Raw genomic sequence first — 22,242 nt, 5'->3', positions numbered from 1 at the left:
GAGTCAGCTTAGCACACCTAATCTCTTGGAAGCAGATTTTACAAGAGATGTAATATAATCTTTCCAAGATAAGTTCCGAGTAAATGAAACCCCAAGCATGTTCAAGGGTGATGCAGGATTAAGGTGAATATTATTAAACATTAGTGGGTATACCTGTGGACGATTTTGAGGTTGATAGGTAAAAAAAACTGAGTCTTTGATGCATTAAAAACAACAAGATTATTTTACCCCAGTCAGAGATACGAGCCAACTCAGACATTAGGTGTGCCATAGCCTCATCCCTTGTTTGTTGACGTAACTGCTGAGATGGACGTTGCGGGAACCTAATGGAAAGGTGAAGGGTGGAGTCATCAGCATATGAGTGGATAGGGTTAGATGTACAGCTTAGAAAGTCATTGATGAATAAAAGGAAGAGAGTTTGTGATAGGACAGAGCCCTGAGGAACACCACTGTTGATAGATCTAGGTGTAGAATGATGGCCATCTACAGCAGCGGCTATAGAACGATCAGAAAAGAAGCCAGAGATGAAGGTACAGATAGAAGGATAGAAGCCGTAAGAGGGCAGTTTGGTAATTAAAGATTTATGCCAGACTCCCTCGAAATCCTTTGAGATGTCAAGTGCAATGGCAAAGCTTTCGCCAAAGTCCCGAAAGGAGGATGACCAGGAGTCTGAAAAGTAGGTGAGAAGATCGCCAGTGGAGCGTCTCTGACGGAACCCATACTGACGATCAGAAAGAAGGTTGTGATAGGAAAGATGCTTTAAAATTTTTTACTGTTGAGAACTGACCCAAAAACTTTTGAGATACAGGATGTTAAAGCAATTGGACGATAGTTAGAGGGTTGGGAATGGTTACCCTTCTTTGGGACTGGCTGAATGAGAGCAAACATCCAGCAAGAAGGAAAGGTCCAAGTTGATAGAGAAAGGCAAAAGAGTTTGCCTAGGCAGGTTGTAAGCACAGAAGCAGTTCTTGAGAAAAACAGGAGAGACTTAGGCCCATATGCCTTACTAGTATTGAGGCCCGTGATGGCAGAAAACACGAGCTGAAGAAATTTTAATGTCAGCCATGAGGAAGTCAGAGGGGGGAAGCAATGGAGGAATAGCACCGGAACCGTCTTAGGTGGAATTGGAGGAGAAAGTCTGAGTGAAGATATCTGCTTTATCAGTAGAAGAAATAGCTACGGAGCTATCAGAGTAGAAAAGAGGAGGGAAGGATGATGAGGTAAAGTTTTTAGAAACGTTTTTGGTAGGGTGCCAGAAGGAGCGGGAAGAATTCGAGTTGGAGAGTTGAGAGCATTTGGTATGGATGAAATTATTTTTAGCAGAGCGAAGAACAGACTTAGCACGATTCCTGACAGAAACGTATAAAAGATGTGATTCAGTGGTGGGTTGGCTCTGGTACCTTTTATAGGTCCTCTGATTGTTGTGGACAGCATTATAACAAGCGTGCTTAAACCAAGGCTTTCTTGCATTAGTCAGAGGATATGAGAAAGGAATGTATGCTTCCATGCCCGAGAGAATAACCTCTGTAATGCGCAAGGTACAGTACACTCAGATGGCTCCCAGCCATGGAAGCAATAATCATTCCATGGAATATCAAAGAAGTACTGCCTGAGGGCCTCCCAATCCGCAGCTCCAAAGTGCCACAGACGACTTTTCTTTGTAGGGGTCCACAAGCCATACCGGACTGATAGGACAGGTTAAGGTGATAAGGTTGTCATCGGAGGAGCCCAACGGAGAGAAAAGATTAACAGTGTAAGAGAAGAGGTCAAGTATGTTGGAGCTCTCTCCAATGCGGTCAGGGATATGGGTAGGGTGCTGTACAAGCTGCTATAGGTCATTAAGGATGGAAAAGGTGTAACTTGTTCACCAGGTGGATCAGTGAATGGAGAGGAGAGCCCAAGCTGGTGGTGAACACTGAAGTCTCCAAGAATGGAGGTTTCAAAGAAAGGAGAAATGGATAGAAATGTGTTCCATCGTAGAAGTAAGATATTCAAAGAATTCTGGATAGTCAGTAGAGTTAGGAGATATGTAAACAGTGCAGATATATTTAGTCAGAGAATGAAAGCCGAAGCCAGAGTTAAGAGAACTCATAAGAATTGAGTTCAGGAACATGAAAGCAAGATAGGTCGTTGCCTATATATACACAACAGCCATCTTTGGCTTTGAAATGAGTATAGAGAAAGTAGGACAATACAGAAAAAGGTCTGCTGTCAGTTGCCTCAGACATGAATGTGCAAAGGAGTTAAGTAGACCATTATCTTTAACATTCAAGAAATCCTTGGGTCAAGGTAAACTACCTGATAATTGGAAGAAAGCAAACATTGTTCCCTTATTCAAGAGAGGGAATAGACAAAATCTACTCAACTACCGACCAGTATCACTAACCAGTGTTGTAAGTAAGATACTGGAAAAGCTGATAAGAAAAGTTTGGACAAATCATGTAGAACACGGTATGATTACAGAAAGGCATTTGGTTTCAGAAAGGGAAAATCGTGTGTTACTTATCTATTAAGCTGCTATGACAGAGTTGCAAAAACATTACAGAAAAGAGAAGGATAAGTGGACAGTATCTATCTAGATTTCAAGAAGGCATTTGACAGAGTACTGCACAAAAGACTTTTATGGAAACGGTACCATCAAGGTTGAATCCGAGGCAAACTGTATTTTTGGATGTAAGATTTTCTCAGAAAAAAGGAAATGAGAACAGTACTAAGGGGAAATTACTCACCATGGAGGGAAGTGACCAGTGGAGTTCCAAGGGGCTCAGTGCTGGTACCAATTATGTTTGTAGTGTATATAAATGACATAGTAACATTGAAAATGAAAGCTATTTAAATATGTTTGCTGATGATGCAAAAATGCAAAGAAGAATTACTAACACAGACTCTTGTAAAATGCTACAAGAAGAATTAAATAAACTTTATGAATGGAGTAATACACTGCAAATGGTATTCAGTGTTGACAAGTGTCATGTAATCATGTTTTGTAAAAGTGGGAAAAGACCAGATTGGGAATATACGTTAGGAAATAAAACCCTACACATATCAGAAGGAGAGAGGGACTTAGCTTTGATTATCAATAACAGACACTCTCCGGCTGACCACATCGGAACATGTATACACTTCTTTCAAATATAAGAATAGAATTCACATACATAAATGAAGAGATCCTGAGGATGATAATAACGTCTTTCATCAGACTAACCCTGGAGTATGCATCACTAGTCTGGAATCCTCATCTCAAGAAACACATAAATATGACTGAAAAAGTTCAAAGGGCCGCTACAAGCTGGGTACCAAGCTTAAGGGATCTAAGCTATGAAGAAAGACAAGAAAAACTGAATCTGCCAACACTACAGGAGAGAAGGAAATGAGAAGACATGATTATGCTATATAAATGCATCTCAGGGGAACAGAAAATAGACATATATGAATATATAACCTATGGGGAAGCATCAGCAAGAGGACACTGCAAAAAACTGCATAAAAAGAGAGGCGATAAAGATGTAAGGAAATTTAGTTTCCCAAATAGGGCAATTGATCAGTGGAATGCACTACCGAATGAAATAGTGTGCCAAAACAATTCATAAATTTAAGGAGATGTATGATGAAAATGGTTTAAGACACGGGACAGTACGAGCTTGGCTTATTTCTGTAAAGATACAGTTAGGTAATAACACACACACACACACACACACACACACACACACACACACACACACACACACACACACACATTCAAAGGGAAATTACTAACACAGATTCTTGCAAAGAGCCGTAAGAGGAATTAAACATGCTTCATGAATGGATCAGTGAATGGCAAATGGAATTCAATGTGGATAAGTGTCATGTAATTAACTTTGGTAAAAGTGAGAAAAGACCAGATTGGGATTATAAGTTAGGAAGATCAACCCTACACATATCAGAAAGAGAGAAGGACCTTGGAGTAATTATCAATAAAGGATTATATCCAGATGACCATATCAGTAAACATTGCTTGTTAATATGAGATTAGCATTCACATTTATAAATGAAGACATGTTGAGAAAGATAACATCATTCATCAGACCAACCCTGGAATAGGCATCAGTAGTATTGAATCCTCATTTAAAAAAACACATAGATAAAATTGAAAAAATACAAAGGACAGCTACAAGATGGGTACCAAGCTTAAAGAATCTAAGCTACGAAGAAATTAGAAAAAAATGAATCTACCAACACTACAGGAGAGAAGGAAAAGAGGAGACATGATTATGCTATATAAATGCATCTCATGGGAAGAGAAAATTGACATAAATGAATATATAATATATGGGGAAGCATCAGCAAGAGGACATTGCAAAAAACTACATAAAAAGAGAGGCGATAAAGACGTAAGGAAATTCAGTTTCCCAAATAGGGCAATTGATCATTGGAATGCACTACCAAATGAAATAGTGTGCCAAAACTATTCCCAAATTTAAGGATATATATGACGAAAATGGTTTAATGCACGGGGCAGTGCGAGCTTGGCTTATTCCTGTAAAGATACAATTAGGTAACACACACACACACACACACACACACACACACACACACACACACACACACACACACACACACACACACACACACACACACACAAATGCAGATGTTAAACCTGTGCAATATGTAGAGGTGTATGGTATGTAAGAGGACTACTGGGCCTTGGGAGCAGGCTGTGAAGCCTGTGCCCAGAGCAGACACATTAAAAAGAAAAAAGTCAAGATTCCGGGGTCTTGAATAGTGAGTGAATGTGTGTCTGGCCAATTTCTCTAGACGTGGTGTTGATAGTTTTACCTTATCATGTTTTCTCCTCCTTGTTTTCTGGACCCTATCTTATCTCCTCCTTGTTTTCTGGACCCTATCTTATCTCCTCCATAGAATAAGATCAGGATGATGATGAAACGCCAGGAAAGAAAGGAAAGTACAAAAATTCCCCTGGTTCATATTTGTACAATGTGTGCTAGGATTAATACTTTCAGTGGCTTTGGAGTGAATGTATTCCCAGACTGAAAGGCAGTACAACATTTGTAACTCTGAGTCCATGCAAACACTTTTCAGCAGATAATCGGGATAAATAGTCTGAAACAAGCACATTTCTGATTACAGGAAGTACACTTGGCACTGGGTCCATTTGCATATAGCTGGGTAAGAAATCAGTGGATGGATTACTCGCGATACTTGACGCAAGTTACATACAAGATTTTTGCTGCCCGTGGTCGTCCTAAAGTTGACCCGTGGGGCTTCCTGCTGCCTCTGTCACCAATGGTGTGGGCTGCCTTGACTTTGTCGCTATTGTCAGTGATCACTATGCTGCTGCTCCTGCCATCTTGCCTTCCTACAAGCACGCAACATACAGACAGGCGGGACACAAATATCTTTAACTGTGTTCGGGTCCTTTTCCAGGAAGGTAACTTTCATGACAACTTTGAACAGAAAACTGTGAAGTAAGAGTTTCTTGAGTATTAGATCCCAAGTTAAATGTGTTGTCGAAGAATTCATTATTGTCTATTTTTCTTTTTAGGTTATTTAATATCAAAACATTACCAAAGAGTTAACTGAAGTAATGCACAACCTGAACATTTAGCCTTTTCATTTCTTGCTAATCTGGGGAAGATATTTCACCAGTATTACAGATATGGCTAACAGTGCTTTTGCACTTCCGGGTTTCTCAACGGTAGTGATGGTGATTTATTTTTTTGCATTTTTTGTCCTAGATTATCACTGATAAGCTCAGGCACATCTCTATAAGTATTTTGCATAGTAGTATGATATGTAAGCACAATTGATCTGATCTCCATATTCACATGAAAATGTTTTGTGCCCAAACAGACATACAGACAACTACTGGCTGGTGGTGGTGGGAGCGGGTGGCATTGGGAGTGTGGATGCTGATGATAGTGGTGCTGACACAGAGCTACACTGGCAACTTAATGTCCCTCCTGGCAGTTAGACACATCAATAATCCTTATGAAGACCTCAGAGACGTACTTGACTCAGGCGTTGGGATAATTCTTTTGGAGTATAATGTGAATACTCCGTATTTCCGTGTACGTGATATGATTAAAGACTCTCTGGAAAATGTCCTTATTTTTTTAAGTGCTAACATTAATGCCATCAAATATGAGCTCATATACCGAACAATAACGTTCAAAAATATTCTTCTTCATTCAGTGTATATGTTTTTCTTTTTATACTGAAATTTCTTCATTCAAGATGACTATATATATTCAAACTTATATCTGAATAACGTTTGTACTGATTGCTGTATTGTCCTTTAACTCCTTCCACCAAACTGTATGGCCATTACACATCATATTATTTCAAAATTATACAAACTGGTGACAGAACAGTACTTAGCTTCGATGTCCCCGGCAGGGGGTAGGGAGCACAGATACCAAACATCTGCCCCTCTCCAGGTGACGGCCAAATGAGATGTCCTGGACCTTCTCTGGAGATAGTTTTTCGTTTTTTGCAACAGTCGAGAACTTTCCTCCAAGTTTCTCCCTGCTGGACACCACTTATCTTCCTATAACCCTCACCTTCGTTTACTTTTGATGACCCAGCAGTCATAAGCTTCTGATAGCAAACCACTCCTCTGTATCCTCCTTATCTTTTATACTCATGGTGGCTGTTGTCTGTATCTGTATGTAAGCAACAACTTAACATGCTCTTTTCTTCCTGATCTTGAGTGTTCTGGATTCACTACAATGTGGATTTGGCCTTTGTGTCAAGCTTTCACTAAGTAATCTGTGTTGTTATCACATAAATTTTGTTGACTGTTTACCTCTAAACTGGAATGCATTCTTTCCATTTTTTTTTTTTTTTTTTTAGCTGCAACATAAGCTGATTTCATCATTCACCATTACCGTATTTTTGGCTCACATCTTCATTCGCCAATCCACCTAATGAAAAGGCAACATCTATTCTTAACCCCTACACCGCGGGCATGTTTACCAATGTTTTGCGTGTCCCGCTGGGTTATTCGGGCTCCGACAGACTCTCAAAAAATATTTGCCAAAAATCAGTTATTAGTCCTAGAATATTAAAATTACATATGCTTATGGCACATGCCTTCAGCTTTCTCCTGGAGTGTTTGTTGAGCCTTCGTCCATTACCGTAGGACTTGTGGAGACCTCTGAAGTTGGGTAACGAAGTCTCCACTTTACACTTCCCGACAACCCGTAATATGATTACCACAGCCAGATATTAACACTATAAACACTATGATTTTCAAGTAGTTTGGGATCCATACTCCAAAAAAAAAACACTGTGAAAGCAATGGAAATTACGAGCGCGTCTGATCGTCGCACTTGCGCTAGTTCGCTCTTGGTACTCTGTCATTTATTATTCATAAAACCCCTCACACTTTATATTTCTATTACTATATCACACTTATATATATCTGGAGTCTTTCTCCATAAGTTTCCTTCAGTAGTATTAGTTTATTGTCACTGAAGTCATTCAATTTTTCATTCAGTAAAATACGTAGAGAGCCACGGATTTACTTTCACTGTTATAACATAAAGTATTTGTACCCATATTCTTATATTACTAATTACTTACATTACTATTTACATTTTCTATTCTATTTTCAATATTTACCCTTGTATTTTACTTACACTATGTTATTCACTGTCACTTTCAGTAAGATAAAACTATAATACACTGTTCAGTCATATGTACTGAACATCCATTGCTTTCACTTCCTATTTACATATTATTTACACATTATTTCCACATTATTCTCCTTTCACACTTGCACTCTTAGAACTGCTTCTGGCTGTGGTAATCAAAGAAGCAGGTAACACAGAGGGGAACCTGGCACTCAGCACACTGCCAAGAGGTGCATTTGTGCTCAGGTGTGCGGCGGGTGGTATGTGCACACACCTGACACCTACGAGTGGCAGCCTTCCTTTTCCCTGTGGCAGGCATTAGCTCCAATCTGTGCCGATCCATATACGCCCTCTACTCAAGTCGGTCGGGAAGTTTTACTGGATGGCACCTTGGCGTTGCTGCTGTCACCCTACCATATCTTTCCAGCAGCTGCTGGACACAAGTCCTGGCAAACAACCTCAGGGAGAAGGACTTGGGTGGCTTGACCTTCATCTTGTACAGGATGAAGGCGTTCAGCATCGTCATATCTATGAGATGCAGAAAAACTTTCCTGTACCACCTAGTATTCTTCCTGAGGCAGTCGATTTCACCAATCATCATGTCGGACTTGTCCACCAGCCGCATGTTGATATTGTAGTCCAACACAGCATCAGGTTTCATCACAGGTTCGCCTGTCCTACGGTCGACCTTCCCACTGTCTGTCATCTTCCCCTTATGTACGGTGGTGAGCATGTGCACGACCCTCTTGTCATGCCACCGTAATGCCAGCATCTTCTCAGACTTGCGTAGGTGCACGTCTCCTCGCTGCGAGGTTCCTGCCTCTGTGAATTTAGGGAAGTGGGCACGATTACTTTTGACAGTGCCGCAGGAGCCAATGCCGTGCTCAGAAAGGTATTTGGCAAGTTTCGGTGCTGTATAGTAGTTGTCTGTATACAGCACATGATTCCCACCAAAATACTTTTCAAGGAGCACTTTCACTACACAGCCTGAGAAGCCAAAGGGGTGTGTTTTATCCAGATCGACAGTGCTGGCTGAATAAATGACGAAGTCAAGGATGTACCCCGTCTTACAGTCGCACAGTACAAAGAACTTAATTCCAAAGCAATGGCGTTTGCTTGGAATGTACTGAACAAACCGAAGACGTCCTCTGAACAAAACCAAGGATTCGTCAATGACAACCTTCTGAAAGGGGTGGAAGAATGACATAAACTTATCCTTCATTCTGCTCAGAATCTCCCGGATCTTCCAGAGTGGGTCGGTTTGGGAAGGTACATCGTTGTCGGCAAAGTGCAGGTTTCCCATGATGTTCCGGAAGTGATCTCTGGCCATGTACTTATTGAAGGTGGGTGAGGGTAGTAAGGGGTCCATGGACCAGTATTCTTCCAACTCATGCTTCTTGGAGTGTGGCATGAGAAGCATGACGGCAAAGAACACATACAGCTCCTGCACTCCCAGCATGGACCACTGTTGCATCTTGGCTGCACCTGTACCACTTGCAGCACATTGTGATTCATACCTGTTGGTCTCATCACATATGTGCTGCATGACTTCGTCATCTAGGAAGGCCAAAAGGTAGTCCACACACTCAGCATTATCGTCAATAGTGAAGGCAGGCTGAACTCCTGAGGAGCTCTCATCAAACACTAAATGTTCAGGCACAAAATTGGACCCTTCCGTCCACGCGAAGGTGTCCAGGATTCCCTGTCGTGGCGGTGTAGGGTGGGTGGTGGTGGTGGGTGGCTGTGAGGCAGATTTATCAGGTTCAAGGTCACTCGCACTGACCCTGGGTTGCCGTACAGCACTAGCAGCCCTTACCCTACTACCAACTCTACTTTTACAAGTCCTGGATTTACCTCTTCCTCTACGGCCTGCCTTCACTGTTGATGCTGGTGGTGACTCCAACGACGAAGACTCCGGAGATAACTCAGCCGACGATGAGGAAGAAATGAGTGAAGTGGGGCTTGGGGAATGGGGTGGTGAATCAACTCAGGACTCATGGCGGGCTGGGTCACACGGGGGCATTGTTCTGGGGCTAACACGCCGCCTTTTCACTCCCTTCCCAAATTCCTTGCCTTGCTGCACTAACAGCTCCTTTCCCTTGGAGCTAGAGACTACTTCCGACACTGAAGCACTCGTACTAGCACTTTCTGGCATGATTACCTCACCCGGCTCATCACACGATTCACCCGAATCGTCAAAATCACTATCCATCATCACCATGGACAATTCTGCTAGTTCACGTGCCACTGCAGAGTCACTAAGTCCTTTCCTGCTTCCCTCACTACTTTTCTTGGAGGTAAAGGTCACGGGGCCCTTTGCAATGGGTGCAGAAGCGGCAGAAATGGCAGGGCGCGAGTGCGACATGGTTTGACCACAGTGGAGGACAAGGAACTAAATGCCGCGGCTTATCTGAGAAGGCAAGGGTTGACAATGACACTGAGGCTGACTGCTGCTAACTTACATGCTAATTTTTTATAGGTAGAAAATCTCGGCAATACATAAAGAAATAGGTAGTTCCAGGTGAATGTAAATGTCACTTAGGCTTCTCCCTTCCTTTCTGAGATATATTTTTATTACAGACATCGATTACAAGGCATAATTCAAAGGGGAAATTACCTTGGTAATGTAGCGAATGAATGCACGTGAGGTGTTGTCAGGTGATAATTAGCCAATTCCTGGTGTATAACACTATCACTTACCTTATTTTTTTTTTGTATATATTATTTTGTATTAGTATAGGGCATAGGTCTTATTTCAATGGATGAAATCTGTGGAAAAATCCGGGGGAAATTTGCTTAGCGCAGCGCGGCGTGGGAGGTGAGAGGACAGGGTAATGGAGGGCAGGTAGGGAGGGGAGTCACGAAGGGGGTAAAATCGCTAAAATGTCAACAATGGATGGGAGTACAGATGAGATTTGGAGTGCTGACTAGTGTTGGACATTGGCAGTACTAATAGATGATACAAGCCACCACTTGAGAGCCAGGGATAATTCAAAATAACATAGAATCACAAAAATGACGCCCCGCAGTATGATCCATTGTGGCCGAGCGTCACAAAAGTGACGCCCAGCGGTTAAGGGGTTAATGTCTGGGGTAGTTTGAACAACACCTTACCTACATATCTGATTGTTCTTGAGAGAATCTGAAGATATTGTACGTTTTTCTTGCTACTAATTTTTCTGCTTATGGCCACTCTCATTGTCCATTGGGCTCCTGCAATCGCATTTTTATTACATTAACTTGTACAATTGTTCCAGGAAAGCCTGTGGAACCTTCGAATAAGTGGTGTCTGTGATTTTCAAGTATTGTTGGTACTTCATTGGCCTTGATGAAGTACTTTTTGACATTTCATGGAATGATTAATATTACTGTTTCCATGGGCGAGAGCCACATGAATGTACTTGTGCACTACAGTGGCAGTCTCTGGACCAGGAAACCATATAATCCTTTCTCGAACCTTCTAACGGATAAAAGGACTTTTGTTTTTATAAAGTTTTTCAAGCACTTTCTACAATAAGGGGGTGGATTTCAAGAGGTACCAGCACTAATTTACCCGAATCTCGTTGAGTCTACTGTATATTTCTGTCCAGAACTGTTTCAGATTTTTTTGGTAAATACATTATTTCCAAATGCTCATAGGTCTCTAAGATTCTTCCCACTCCCTCTTGCTCATTGCAAAAAGCCTCTCTAATAAATGTACTGCGTCGTCTTGCCCTCCTTTTCCCGATCTGATAGATCTGTAACCATTCATCCTACTAACAAGGCTGCAATCTTTGCCTGAACATTCTCCTAGAATTCCACCTCGGATGCATCCGATGTTATCTTCCCATCTCATCCACCCTTTGACTTCCACATGCCAGTCAGTAAAATATATGCCAAAGATTATCTGCTTGTCCTCATTGTCACCATCACTATTAAGGTGCTGTACATGGTCGTGCATAGGTTCCGGTTCCTCCTGTTGTTTTTCAGAAATTCTCTTTGTGCTCTTTGACAAACTCTTTTGCCTTTGTCTGCTAATTTGTACTATTCCTTCTTGCTGGAAATAAGTTCTCAATCGGCTTGAGCCAGGAAGAATTACCACTCCCAACCCTTTAACTGATGCCAGCTGGAACCCTTTCATAATTGCGTTGTTTGACAGGATTCCTTACTTTCGTTCCTCGCCAAGATGATATAAGTTTGTTAGTCTTTATATATATTGATATTTACCAGCCGTGATAGCGAAGCTGGTATTATTTTAATTTTGTCTGTCTGTCCATGTGTCTGTTACCACGATAACTCTGCAACCGCCCAAGATATCGTCACAAAATTTTACAGGAGTGTAATAGAAATGAAAATCTCCTACGAGTATAGTTTTCAGTTTGTCTTCTGTCTGTGTGTAGGTTAGCACCGATAACTTTGCAACTGCTCGAGATATTATCACAGAATTTTACAGGTGTGTAGTAGAAATGAAAATCTCTTACGAGTTCGAAATTGGTGAAAGTAGGTCAAGGTCTGTGTGTCTGTTACCACGATAACTTCACAACCACTCAAGATACCATTACAAGATTTAACAGGTGTGTAGTAGGGATGAAAATCTCTTACAAGATCGAAATTAGTGAAAGTAGGTCAAAGTCAACATAATATTCCGTACCACGCTAGATATGTATCGGCTTGCGGCTAGTGTGTTTCTCCCTTGGGGGAGGAGCCTCTAGTTTTTGTCTGCAGTTATTGAATAGAGTCAGAAGCACCTGAAACTGTCACGGATAACCCACAACTTTTTTTTCTCTATTTTACCGATGTCATGTTGATGACAGAATTATTTGTTCTAGTACCAATTATTTAATAATTAATGGACTAACATTTTACAGAAGAAAAGTTGAGTTTTGTCTATATAAAGAGGCATATACAAAAACAGAAATATACCAGTTCATAGCAACTGGAGAAAATGTCTAAGGCCATTGGCCCAAGTGGTTGTGTTGTGAGGTGGTATGATTATGGTTGCCTAATAAGGATCTCCCATAAGATACTAAATAAAGAATTCTCTTTAGGATTCACCTTGCACTTTTTGGTGGTGCCCACTTGATTTAATTTCACAGACAATTTCAGCCCAGTTTTAGTTGATGGCTTTGGATGATGCTACCAGAGTGGAAAAATTGCTATGTTGTAATGCTTTAGTCATTTAACCTGCCCCGTCCAGACCACTTTTCCACCACTGACTCCTCCCAATCCCCACCATTTTTGGGATTTTTATTTTTTTGGCTCAAACCTCCGCTTTTGGTGAGAAACATCGAAAATTCATAGAGAAATCGCTCACCTGAGGTTTAAAATACTCGATACAGGTAGCAGTACCTCCTCACCTTACTGGGTTTTCTATCAGGCTGGCTTCAAAGAAAACGAGTTCTATGGGAGAGTAACCATTCCACACCACTCATAAACGGTATTTATTTATTAATTTGGTAAGACTTTATCTTTAGTATGAGAGTATATGGGTTTTCACACAGTAATATAGTCAATATAAGCATTGTTTCACTCACCAAACACATCAATGTACCTGACCTTTCTTGGCAACATTACCTGATCATCATTTCTGACTGTTTCTTCCTCTAATGCTATGTAAAGTTTGCTCTCCACATTGTCATCGATTGGGGAATCACTCTGGCCCTGAATTTCGTACCGTGACACAACATGTCTTTACTGGCCAGGTCACTGGTAACAGGTGAATTGCCGAGACAATGGCATGAGGGGGGGAGAGGTCATGCTGGGTAAGGCATTGTCCCTGCCTGGCATCTTGTAGAGGAAGGTGTCCCGTGTATACATACCAAAAATCACTCGCAAAAATTGAAAATTGTGTAAATTAGGGACCTTGCAATTGATTCGCATTTATATACGTCAACGGGATTGGCAGTGACAAAACGTGTGGACGTTTATTCACGTCAACGGGATGCGGCACATTAATATATCTTCGAGAGGAATAATCTGAAACAAATATTTTCCTCTCATGATCTTTTCCTGACCACCAATATGGGTTCTGCCAGGGACGCGTTATTGGCGACCTTCTAACTTTCCTTTTTTTTTCTTTTAATCATCCGTCTTCAAGAGCTTTGGTTAAAACTAAGCCACTTAACTTTATATTTCAAAGGTGATCAATTCTGGCACCAATTTTGCAATTTAGAAACTGCTCTCTATTGGTTTCTATCGTTCTGTCTGTGCCTAAATCTCTAGTTTGCTGTTTAGGTCCATCTTTAGTTGATGTTGTTGTTGTTGTTGTTGTTCCCTAGGCAGTCTGGCCGAACAGCCCCGAGTCCCTTAGAAAGGCCATGGCCGAGATTGGGCTTTCCCACAGAGCTCTCAAAGAGTGTATGTTGTGTTGTTGGCATAGGTGATTGTGTGCAATGCAGTCTTCTATAATATGCTTAATAGTATGGGGTGCTGTGTTGCATCCTGGACAGGCATCAGCAGCAGAGTCATCCAGCCTCTTCTGGTAGCTTAAGAGGGCTGGATGGTGCCCACATCTCAGCCTGGCCAGGTGGACCCTGTCCTCACGAGGGAGATAGGATTCAGAAGGGTGGATGTCGGAGGCCGTGCATGCAGCTGTGTGTTGTCTTTAAGTGACTGAATGGAGTGGCAAGTGATCTGAGTGTGGATATGCTTCTGGAAGCTGGTCTGAGATGGGCATGGGGGGAGAGATGACAGTATTTGTGTATGGTATTGTGTGCTGGGTGTTATTTTGATGTTCCTTGGTGTGGGTGTATGTGCTGCCATGTAATATAGTGGATGTTGTGGGTTTGTGGAGGCTGTAGCAAAAAACTGGGTGCCTCTCATATCTAGGTAATCCTTGACTTTGAGGACTTTGGTTTCTTGATGTAGGTGGTCTGTGGGTGTAGTAGCTGTGCAGCCTGTGATTATTTTTAGGGCCTTGTATGTTGAAGTGTGTTTTGGTGAGGTTAGGAGCCCTGGCAGGGCTTGCATAATTCATCACTGAACGTATGTATTGTTTGTATACTGTGGTGGTGGTTTCTTTGTTGTGTCCGAATGTTGTATGGGCAAGTGACCTCAAGGCATTGAGTCTTGGTGTTATTATATTTTTAATGTTTGTGATGTGTTGTTTAAATGACATTGATGTATTGTATATTACACCAAGGATTTTGGGTATGTGTGTGTGTGGTAGGGGAGTGTTGTTTATGGTGAGGTGTGGGATGTGACCATATTCTGCTGTCCAGTTTGTGAGAAGGGTCATTGTAGATTTGACTGGGGCTATTTTGAGCCTGTTTGTGGTGAACCATTCGTGTAGTGTGTTGAGGTAATGTTGGATGATGTGTGCACCTGTGTTTGCATTTTGGTGCATACATGTGTTATATCTTCTGCATAGTTAGCTATGTGTATCTGTGGTGTGTGGGGTGTTCGTAAGTTATGCATGTATAGGTTAAAGAGTGTAGGGGACAAAACAGATCCTTGGGGGACGACGTTTGTGAAGTTTCTGATGTTAGAAGACTGACTGGCAAATGTTATGTGTGCACATCTGCCTGCTAAGTAGTTTGCCAGCCATCTTTTTGTGTTATTGTGCATGTTTGTGTAGAGTGTTTTGTTTGTGAGGTTGTGACGGGGAAGGGCATCAAAAGCTTTGCTGATGTCTAGTGTGATTAGCAGTGTTCTGTATGGTGGCCTAGCTGAATTCATGCCATCGAAAACTCTCTGTGTAAGGTCTGTAAGATGGGTGTTTGTGGAGTGTAGTGGCCTAAAGCCATGTTGTGATTGGGCTAGGGGAATGCAAGGTGCGACTAGTTGTAGTACCAGTCGTTCAGTGACTTTAGAGGGGGTGCAGAGGAGTGTGATGGGGCGGTGTGAGGAGGGTAACGTGAGGTCTTTGTTGGGTTTAGGGATAGTGATGATAATGCCATGCTTCCAGATGTTGGGTATTATGTTGTGTGAGTAGCTGTAGTTTGATATGTTGGTGAGTGCTTGTATGCCTTGTGGTCCAAGGTGTTTAAGGTGAATGTTGCTTATGTTGTCTGCTCCACAGGCAGATGGGTGCTTAAGGTTGTTAATGAGGTGCTTCGTCTGGTTGTAAGTGAAAGGTGCGTAGTCTGGGTCTGTGGGGAACTGTCTCTTATGTTGGATGATATGGCGGTCGCCGCGATGGGGGTTTAGATGGCTGGCTTGTGAAAAGTGATTGATGAGAGTGTTTGCTTGTTGTTTGTTTGAGGGTATGGTGTCTGTTGTTGTGATGGCAGTGTGTGATTGTGTGGTGTTGCTGTTGGAAAGTGTGATGCTGTTTAGTGTTTTGTAGAGTTTGCTGATGTCTGTTTTGTGGTCAAGTGTTTGGAGGTAATTTTTCCAGTTTAGTGTTTGCTGTTCTGGTATTTTATTGTTTATTTGAGTGTTGAGTTCTTGTATTTGTTATATGGTGTCTTGTGTATGGAGTGTTAGTGGATGTTGCAGTGTGTCCCGTTGTCTGATGAGGCCTTGAATTTCTGGTGTGAAGTTGGGGTTGTGTCACTTTCTGTTGCCTCTAGGGATGTGTCTTTCGTCTGCGTTTTGTACAGTTGTACTGAAAGTATGCACAGCGGTGTTGATGTTGTGATGGGTATACTGTTTAGTGTTTTGAAATGTTGTTCTGTTTCAGTTACAAATGCCTCCCAGTTGGCTGTCTTATAATCAGTGTATGTGTGTTTGTGGCCAACTGAGATGATTCTGGTTTTGGTAGTGATGATTATTGGGAGGTGATCAGAACCTAGGGTTTTGACCACTCTCCAGGATGTAGTCGGGGCGAGGTTTGGGGAGCAGAAGGTAATATCTGGGGATGACGGGAGGAAGAGGGCTTGGTGTGGGATATGGGTATGTTGGTCTAGATTGTTCAGTATGAAAAGATGATCTGTTTGGGATTGTAGTGCCAGCCTTCTGTCTGTGTCAGGATTGTTGACATGCCAGGCCGACGACTTGGCATTGAAATCACCACCCAGGATGATGTTGGGTATGTTAGTGATGTGGTGTATATGTGGAGAGTAATTGTGTGGTGGATGATTGGGGGGGAATGTATGTGTTGGCGATTGTTATGTGATTTGTTACCAGTGCGTATTTTAATTGATTGTATTTCTGTTGTGGTGTCATGTGGGGGAAGAAGTGACTGTGTGTGCACTGGTATCTGCAAAGTTGATGGATTTGTGTACTAGGGTGATGAGTCCACTGCCACCACCGTCAGCCCGGTCTTGTCGAATGGTGGTGGAGTTATGAAATGTTGGTGTTTTCTGTGCTCTGTGTAGTTTTGTTTCTTGTAAGATGGCAATGTGTATGTTCTGTTGTTTGATGAATTGTGTGAGTTCTTGTTTTTTGGTGTTTATGCCCTGTATGTTTAACTGAAGGATGTTTATGTTGTGTGTGCGATGTGTGTTGGCTGCTGTAGTGCGGGGGGGAGGTGGTGTTGCTGTTGGAAAGTGTGATGCTGTTTAGTGTTTTGTAGAGTTTGCTGATGTCTGTTTTGTGGTCAAGTGTTTGGAGGTAATTTTTCCAGTTTAGTGTTTGCTGTTCTGGTATTTTATTGTTTATTTGAGTGTTGAGTTCTTGTATTTGTTATATGGTGTCTTGTGTATGGAGTGTTAGTGGATGTTGCAGTGTGTCCCGTTGTCTGATGAGGCCTTGAATTTCTGGTGTGAAGTTGGGGTTGTGTCACTTTCTGTTGCCTCTAGGGATGTGTCTTTCGTCTGCGTTTTGTACAGTTGTACTGAAAGTATGCACAGCGGTGTTGATGTTGTGATGGGTATACTGTTTAGTGTTTTGAAATGTTGTTCTGTTTCAGTTACAAATGCCTCCCAGTTGGCTGTCTTATAATCAGTGTATGTGTGTTTGTGGCCAACTGAGATGATTCTGGTTTTGGTAGTGATGATTATTGGGAGGTGATCAGAACCTAGGGTTTTGACCACTCTCCAGGATGTAGTCGGGGGCGAGGTTTGGGGAGCAGAAGGTAATATCTGGGGATGACGGGAGGAAGAGGGCTTGGTGTGGGATATGGGTATGTTGGTCTAGATTGTTCAGTATGAAAAGATGATCTGTTTGGGATTGTAGTGCCAGCCTTCTGTCTGTGTCAGGATTGTTGACATGCCAGGCCGACGACTTGGCATTGAAATCACCACCCAGGATGATGTTGGGTATGTTAGTGATGTGGTGTATATGTGGAGAGTAATTGTGTGGTGGATGATTGGGGGGGAATGTATGTGTTGGCGATTGTTATGTGATTTGTTACCAGTGCGTATTTTAATTGATTGTATTTCTGTTGTGGTGTCATGTGGGGGAAGAAGTGACTGTGTGTGCACTGGTATCTGCAAAGTTGATGGATTTGTGTACTAGGGTGATGAGTCCACTGCCACCACCGTCAGCCCGGTCTTGTCGAATGGTGGTGGAGTTATGAAATGTTGGTGTTTTCTGTGCTCTGTGTAGTTTTGTTTCTTGTAAGATGGCAATGTGTATGTTCTGTTGTTTGATGAATTGTGTGAGTTCTTGTTTTTTGGTGTTTATGCCCTGTATGTTTAACTGAAGGATGTTTATGTTGTGTGTGCGATGTGTGTTGGCTGCTGTAGTGCGGGGGGGAGGTGGTGTGGGTGGGGGGGAAGGGGTAGGAGGAGGTTGTGACGGAGGTAAGGGTTGAGGTGGATCAGGATGGGTTGGAATGGGAGGAGTTGGGGGACTGGATGGTGTGGGAAGGATAGGTGGGTTTGGCTGTGGAAGTGTGAAGGAAGTAGGAGTAGGATTGGTGGGGGGGTTAGTGGGTGGGGGGAAGGAGCATAAGGAGCAGGTCCAGATGTTTATGTAATGTTTTCTGGATTCAAGTGTCGTGCAGATGTAATGGGTCCAGTTCTTGCAGGAATAGCACAGAAATGAACCCTTTGTCTGTCGGCTCGACATGGTAGGTTTTGAGCATGTTGGAGATATGTATTTGTTGGTGGGTCCTGGATTGCTCTCAATGTCTTCGGCTAGAAGAAGTCGTCGGGAAATGACAGTGGCGGAGTCATTTCTCGGTGTAGAAAAAACAGTGTTGTTGTATGTGTTGTGTTGGGAAATGTGGTATTTGCCTGGGCGACCGAAGCCACTCCCAGGTACTCGGGCCCCATGAGGGGCCGGGGGGGGGGGGGGTTGCGGTGGTTTGGCTCTCATGCTGTCCTCCTCTGCTCTTCGACAGCCTCTGGGGGGTAAAGCCACGATGAAGACGCCACCGCTTCAGGCCGTTTAGTTGATGTTGTTTACACTGCCTTCTAAGGATATCAGGAGTGTTGATTCTCACAGTTGTGTCCTGTCACCAACTCTCGTCCTTCTATTGTTCAATTATTTGAGATATACAGTACAGTTAGCAATATCGATTCATACGATGAATCCACCTTTTACTTTCAACACACTTCTAAAGCATTCAGCATAGTATTTACTAGTCAAATCCCTGCATGAAGTAATATAAGGCACACCTGGATTATTATTTCAACGGTATTTTTTAATGTGGTAAAGAAATTTTGTTTTTAATGCATCACAAACTTCATTCCTACATCTATTTAAACACCAAAATTTTGTACAAGAATATCCCTAATTATCTAACGACACACAATTCAGTACTTTGTCATTTCTAAGTATCCTTGAGGTTTCTTTCTTTCGAGTCCTATATTAGCATGATCTCATTCCCTTCATAGCAGAATCTGCTCTCAAGAGATTAGGTGTGCTGAGATTACTGTGCTTTCATTACCCCTGCACAGCTGGTAAATTTGTTTGAAGTAGATCTCTTGTGCATGTGGAGACAGTTTTTCTAAACAAGGGGGAGTCAAAAGTTTTTTTGTCCATAATGGGTTCAAATCCTATGGTTCGATGCAGTATATTGCACACTCATGATTTGGTGACTGATCATTCATGCCTAATATACCTGGAATGAGTTGCTATTTTCCCTTAAAATGTTAACAAATTTGGACATAGACAAATGAAAGACATAAGGGTTGATGCCTAATAACTCGAACATCTTTCACTGAAAAACGGTCTTGACGTGAGACTATCTAAAAGTAAGAGGAAAAACTAAAACCTTTTTTGTGCGTAAAAGTATTTCAAATGCGTATCATGACAGCCACTTCCAGGTCTGTGGCATATATGGCTCTGTGCTGTGCCTAAATTTCAGTGTCTCGTTGCCATGAAATATATGCTGTGTTTCCCTCTTATCCTTTCCCTTGTTGCCTGTTTTGCACTCATCGTCCTACAGTCATGAGAAAGGGATCGCATAACAGTCAGCCGCCTAAAGGGTATACGGGATCTTAGCATATATACAAACAAAAATAGGGATCACAGATCGAAAGAAAAAATCGTATAGCGGAGTTTAATTACTAGCCGGGATAGCGAAGCTGGTATTTTCAGTCTGTGTGTGTGTGTGTGTGTGTGTGTGTGTGTGTGTGTGTGTGTGTGTGTGTGTGTGTACATGCAAATCTACGAGTATTGTTTTCAGTTTCTCTGTCAGTCTGTGTGCCTGTGCGCCTGTTAGCACGATAACTTCACAACTGCTCAAGATATCATCACAATATTTTACAGGTGTGTAGTAGGGATGAAAATCTCGTACGAGCTCGAAATCGGTGAAAGTAGGTCAAGGTATGTGTGTCTGTTATTACGGTCACTTCGCAACCGCTCAAGATATCATCATAAAATTTTACAAGTGTGTTGTAGGGATAAAAGTCTCCCAGGAGTTTGAAATTGGTGAAAGTAGGTCAAGGTCATATTCCAAGCCGCGTTAGATATGTATCGCCTCTTGGCTTTTGTGAGTCCCTCCTTGGATGGGCCTCTAGTTCTTTTTCTTTTTCTTTAGTTATGCAATGCAGTACTTTGCTGCTTTTATGTTTAATTTTTATTTCATGGGAACTAATTTCAGATAAATATGATAATGTGGCTTAAAGAACAGCAATACTTTCAAGACTAATTCAAATATGAATTTTTTAAATATGTAGTGGAAAAATTCGAATAAACCATAGGCGAGTTCAGGTGAATGGATTTTTTTTACTACAATTTTAACACTTTTCTTGTCTAACTATTTAATTAAAACAGTCAGAACTTATACCACATACAGTACATTGCAAATCTATCTATCTATCTGTATACTAAATAATGTTCAATTGTAAAAATACGTCAAAAATTTGTAAAACTTAGACACTTTTCTATAAATGCATCTTTTTCAAATGGAAATGATATATGTCTGCTATATTTCGTGAACATGACTTCCTGAAAAGGATATCTATACTAAAGAGCACAAAAAAATCGTAATTAAATGCTGAGATTTAAAAAAAAAGAATATGGATGATGATGTAAGTGATTTTTGCCAAAAAAAATTTATATAATCTAGTCGTGTCACTTCAGAAAATAACTAAAATAGAAAGAGGAAAATGAAGAGGACGAGGGAAATGAAATTTTGTAATATTTAGTCATGATGTATGCACCAAATTTAAAAGAATTCCTATCATTATCATTTGCAACAATAGATGTCTCTACAAGGTGTCCCAAAACTTTAGCTACTAATTTCAGTAGGTGAATCATGGCCTAATATTCAATCAAGAATGCTATATCAGCACTGATCCCATGTTTAACTGTTACGGAGCTAGAACTACTGATGGCCTTAAGGGCTTAAAAGGGCTCCTCGTAATTCCCTCCAAAAGACTGACAACTGGACCCGTGTTGATATAGCATTTTCTACTGTAATTCAGACCAAGTGTCACACATTGAAGTTAATACCTAAACCCGTGGATTGTGGCATACCCTTGTCGCGAATTTCCTACTGATGCTGCAAAATTTACAAATTTACTGACTTCTGAAATGCATTCAGATATATAGTCTACGACTCTTGAGCGCTACACCTAGGTGCTCAATAACAGTGTAAGGAAGGGGTTGCGCGTGTGGAGTGTTAGGTGGAGGGACAGAGGCGTTGGTGGTGGTAATAGTGAGTTTCCAGATCAACTTTATGTAATATAATCATGTAATTTTTTGTTAAGTATTGCGTCAGTTCCTATCTATATCAATCTTTGCCAGCCAATGTTCTTCTGAAACCTATTCTTGCATTCGTACCATATACATACGATGGGCACACATCACCTGTCTAGCTACATACCCTAACCCCCTTTCTGTCCAACTAAGAGTCAGCTAGAACTCCCAGCTTTTCATTTACACATCTGGTCAGATCAGAACTGCCTTCCTCATTCTGTTTTTCCCCCAGCTTGTATACCCCTCTCTTTTCAATGTAATATGTCTGTTGGAGTTTGAATTTGCGTGGGAAGTTTCCCGCCACCGCCTTCGTGGGCAGTCTGACACGGGCCACCCTAGGGACAGGACGTGCTCTTGCCTGTTAATCTCAAGCTGGCCTCGTTGTTTCCATTTCCCTCCAGGTTCTCACCCCAACATGGTACAGTGGAGTTCTGCAGGTGACCCAGGGGTGACACCACCAGTGCTCGAACAGGCGAACCCAGAGTCAAAAGAATGGTTCGACTGCATGGCGCCAGGAGACCAAGAACACAACAATAAGTACAATGTGCCACCACCCCAGCTACAACCTCCAGGAATGGGGACAGCCTACCAGCGGTGTACCCAACCCTGCATCCGGAGGCACATGCCCAGTGGTGAGTGCCGGCATGCG

At 41.9% G+C, this 22,242-nt stretch overlaps 1 protein-coding gene across 1 annotated transcript in view; it reads left to right on the top strand.

The window, feature by feature from the left end:
* LOC145407481 (putative glutamate receptor) overlaps nucleotides 1-22,242 on the top strand; it is a 455,848-nt gene that overhangs the window by 352,687 nt on the left and 80,919 nt on the right. Inside the window, exons 6-7 of the mRNA XM_080278412.1 lie at nucleotides 5,131-5,431; nucleotides 5,854-6,071. Of these exons, the coding sequence (XP_080134538.1) occupies nucleotides 5,131-5,431; nucleotides 5,854-6,071 (519 nt within the window). The remainder of the gene's footprint in view (nucleotides 1-5,130; nucleotides 5,432-5,853; nucleotides 6,072-22,242) is intronic.

Source organism: Coenobita brevimanus, chromosome 8 (assembly GCF_032717465.1).
Source record: "Coenobita brevimanus isolate Jiangsu-jjx chromosome 8, ASM3271746v2, whole genome shotgun sequence".
NCBI lineage: Eukaryota > Metazoa > Arthropoda > Malacostraca > Decapoda > Coenobitidae > Coenobita > Coenobita brevimanus.
This window is presented reverse-complemented; position numbering and strand designations above follow the sequence as displayed.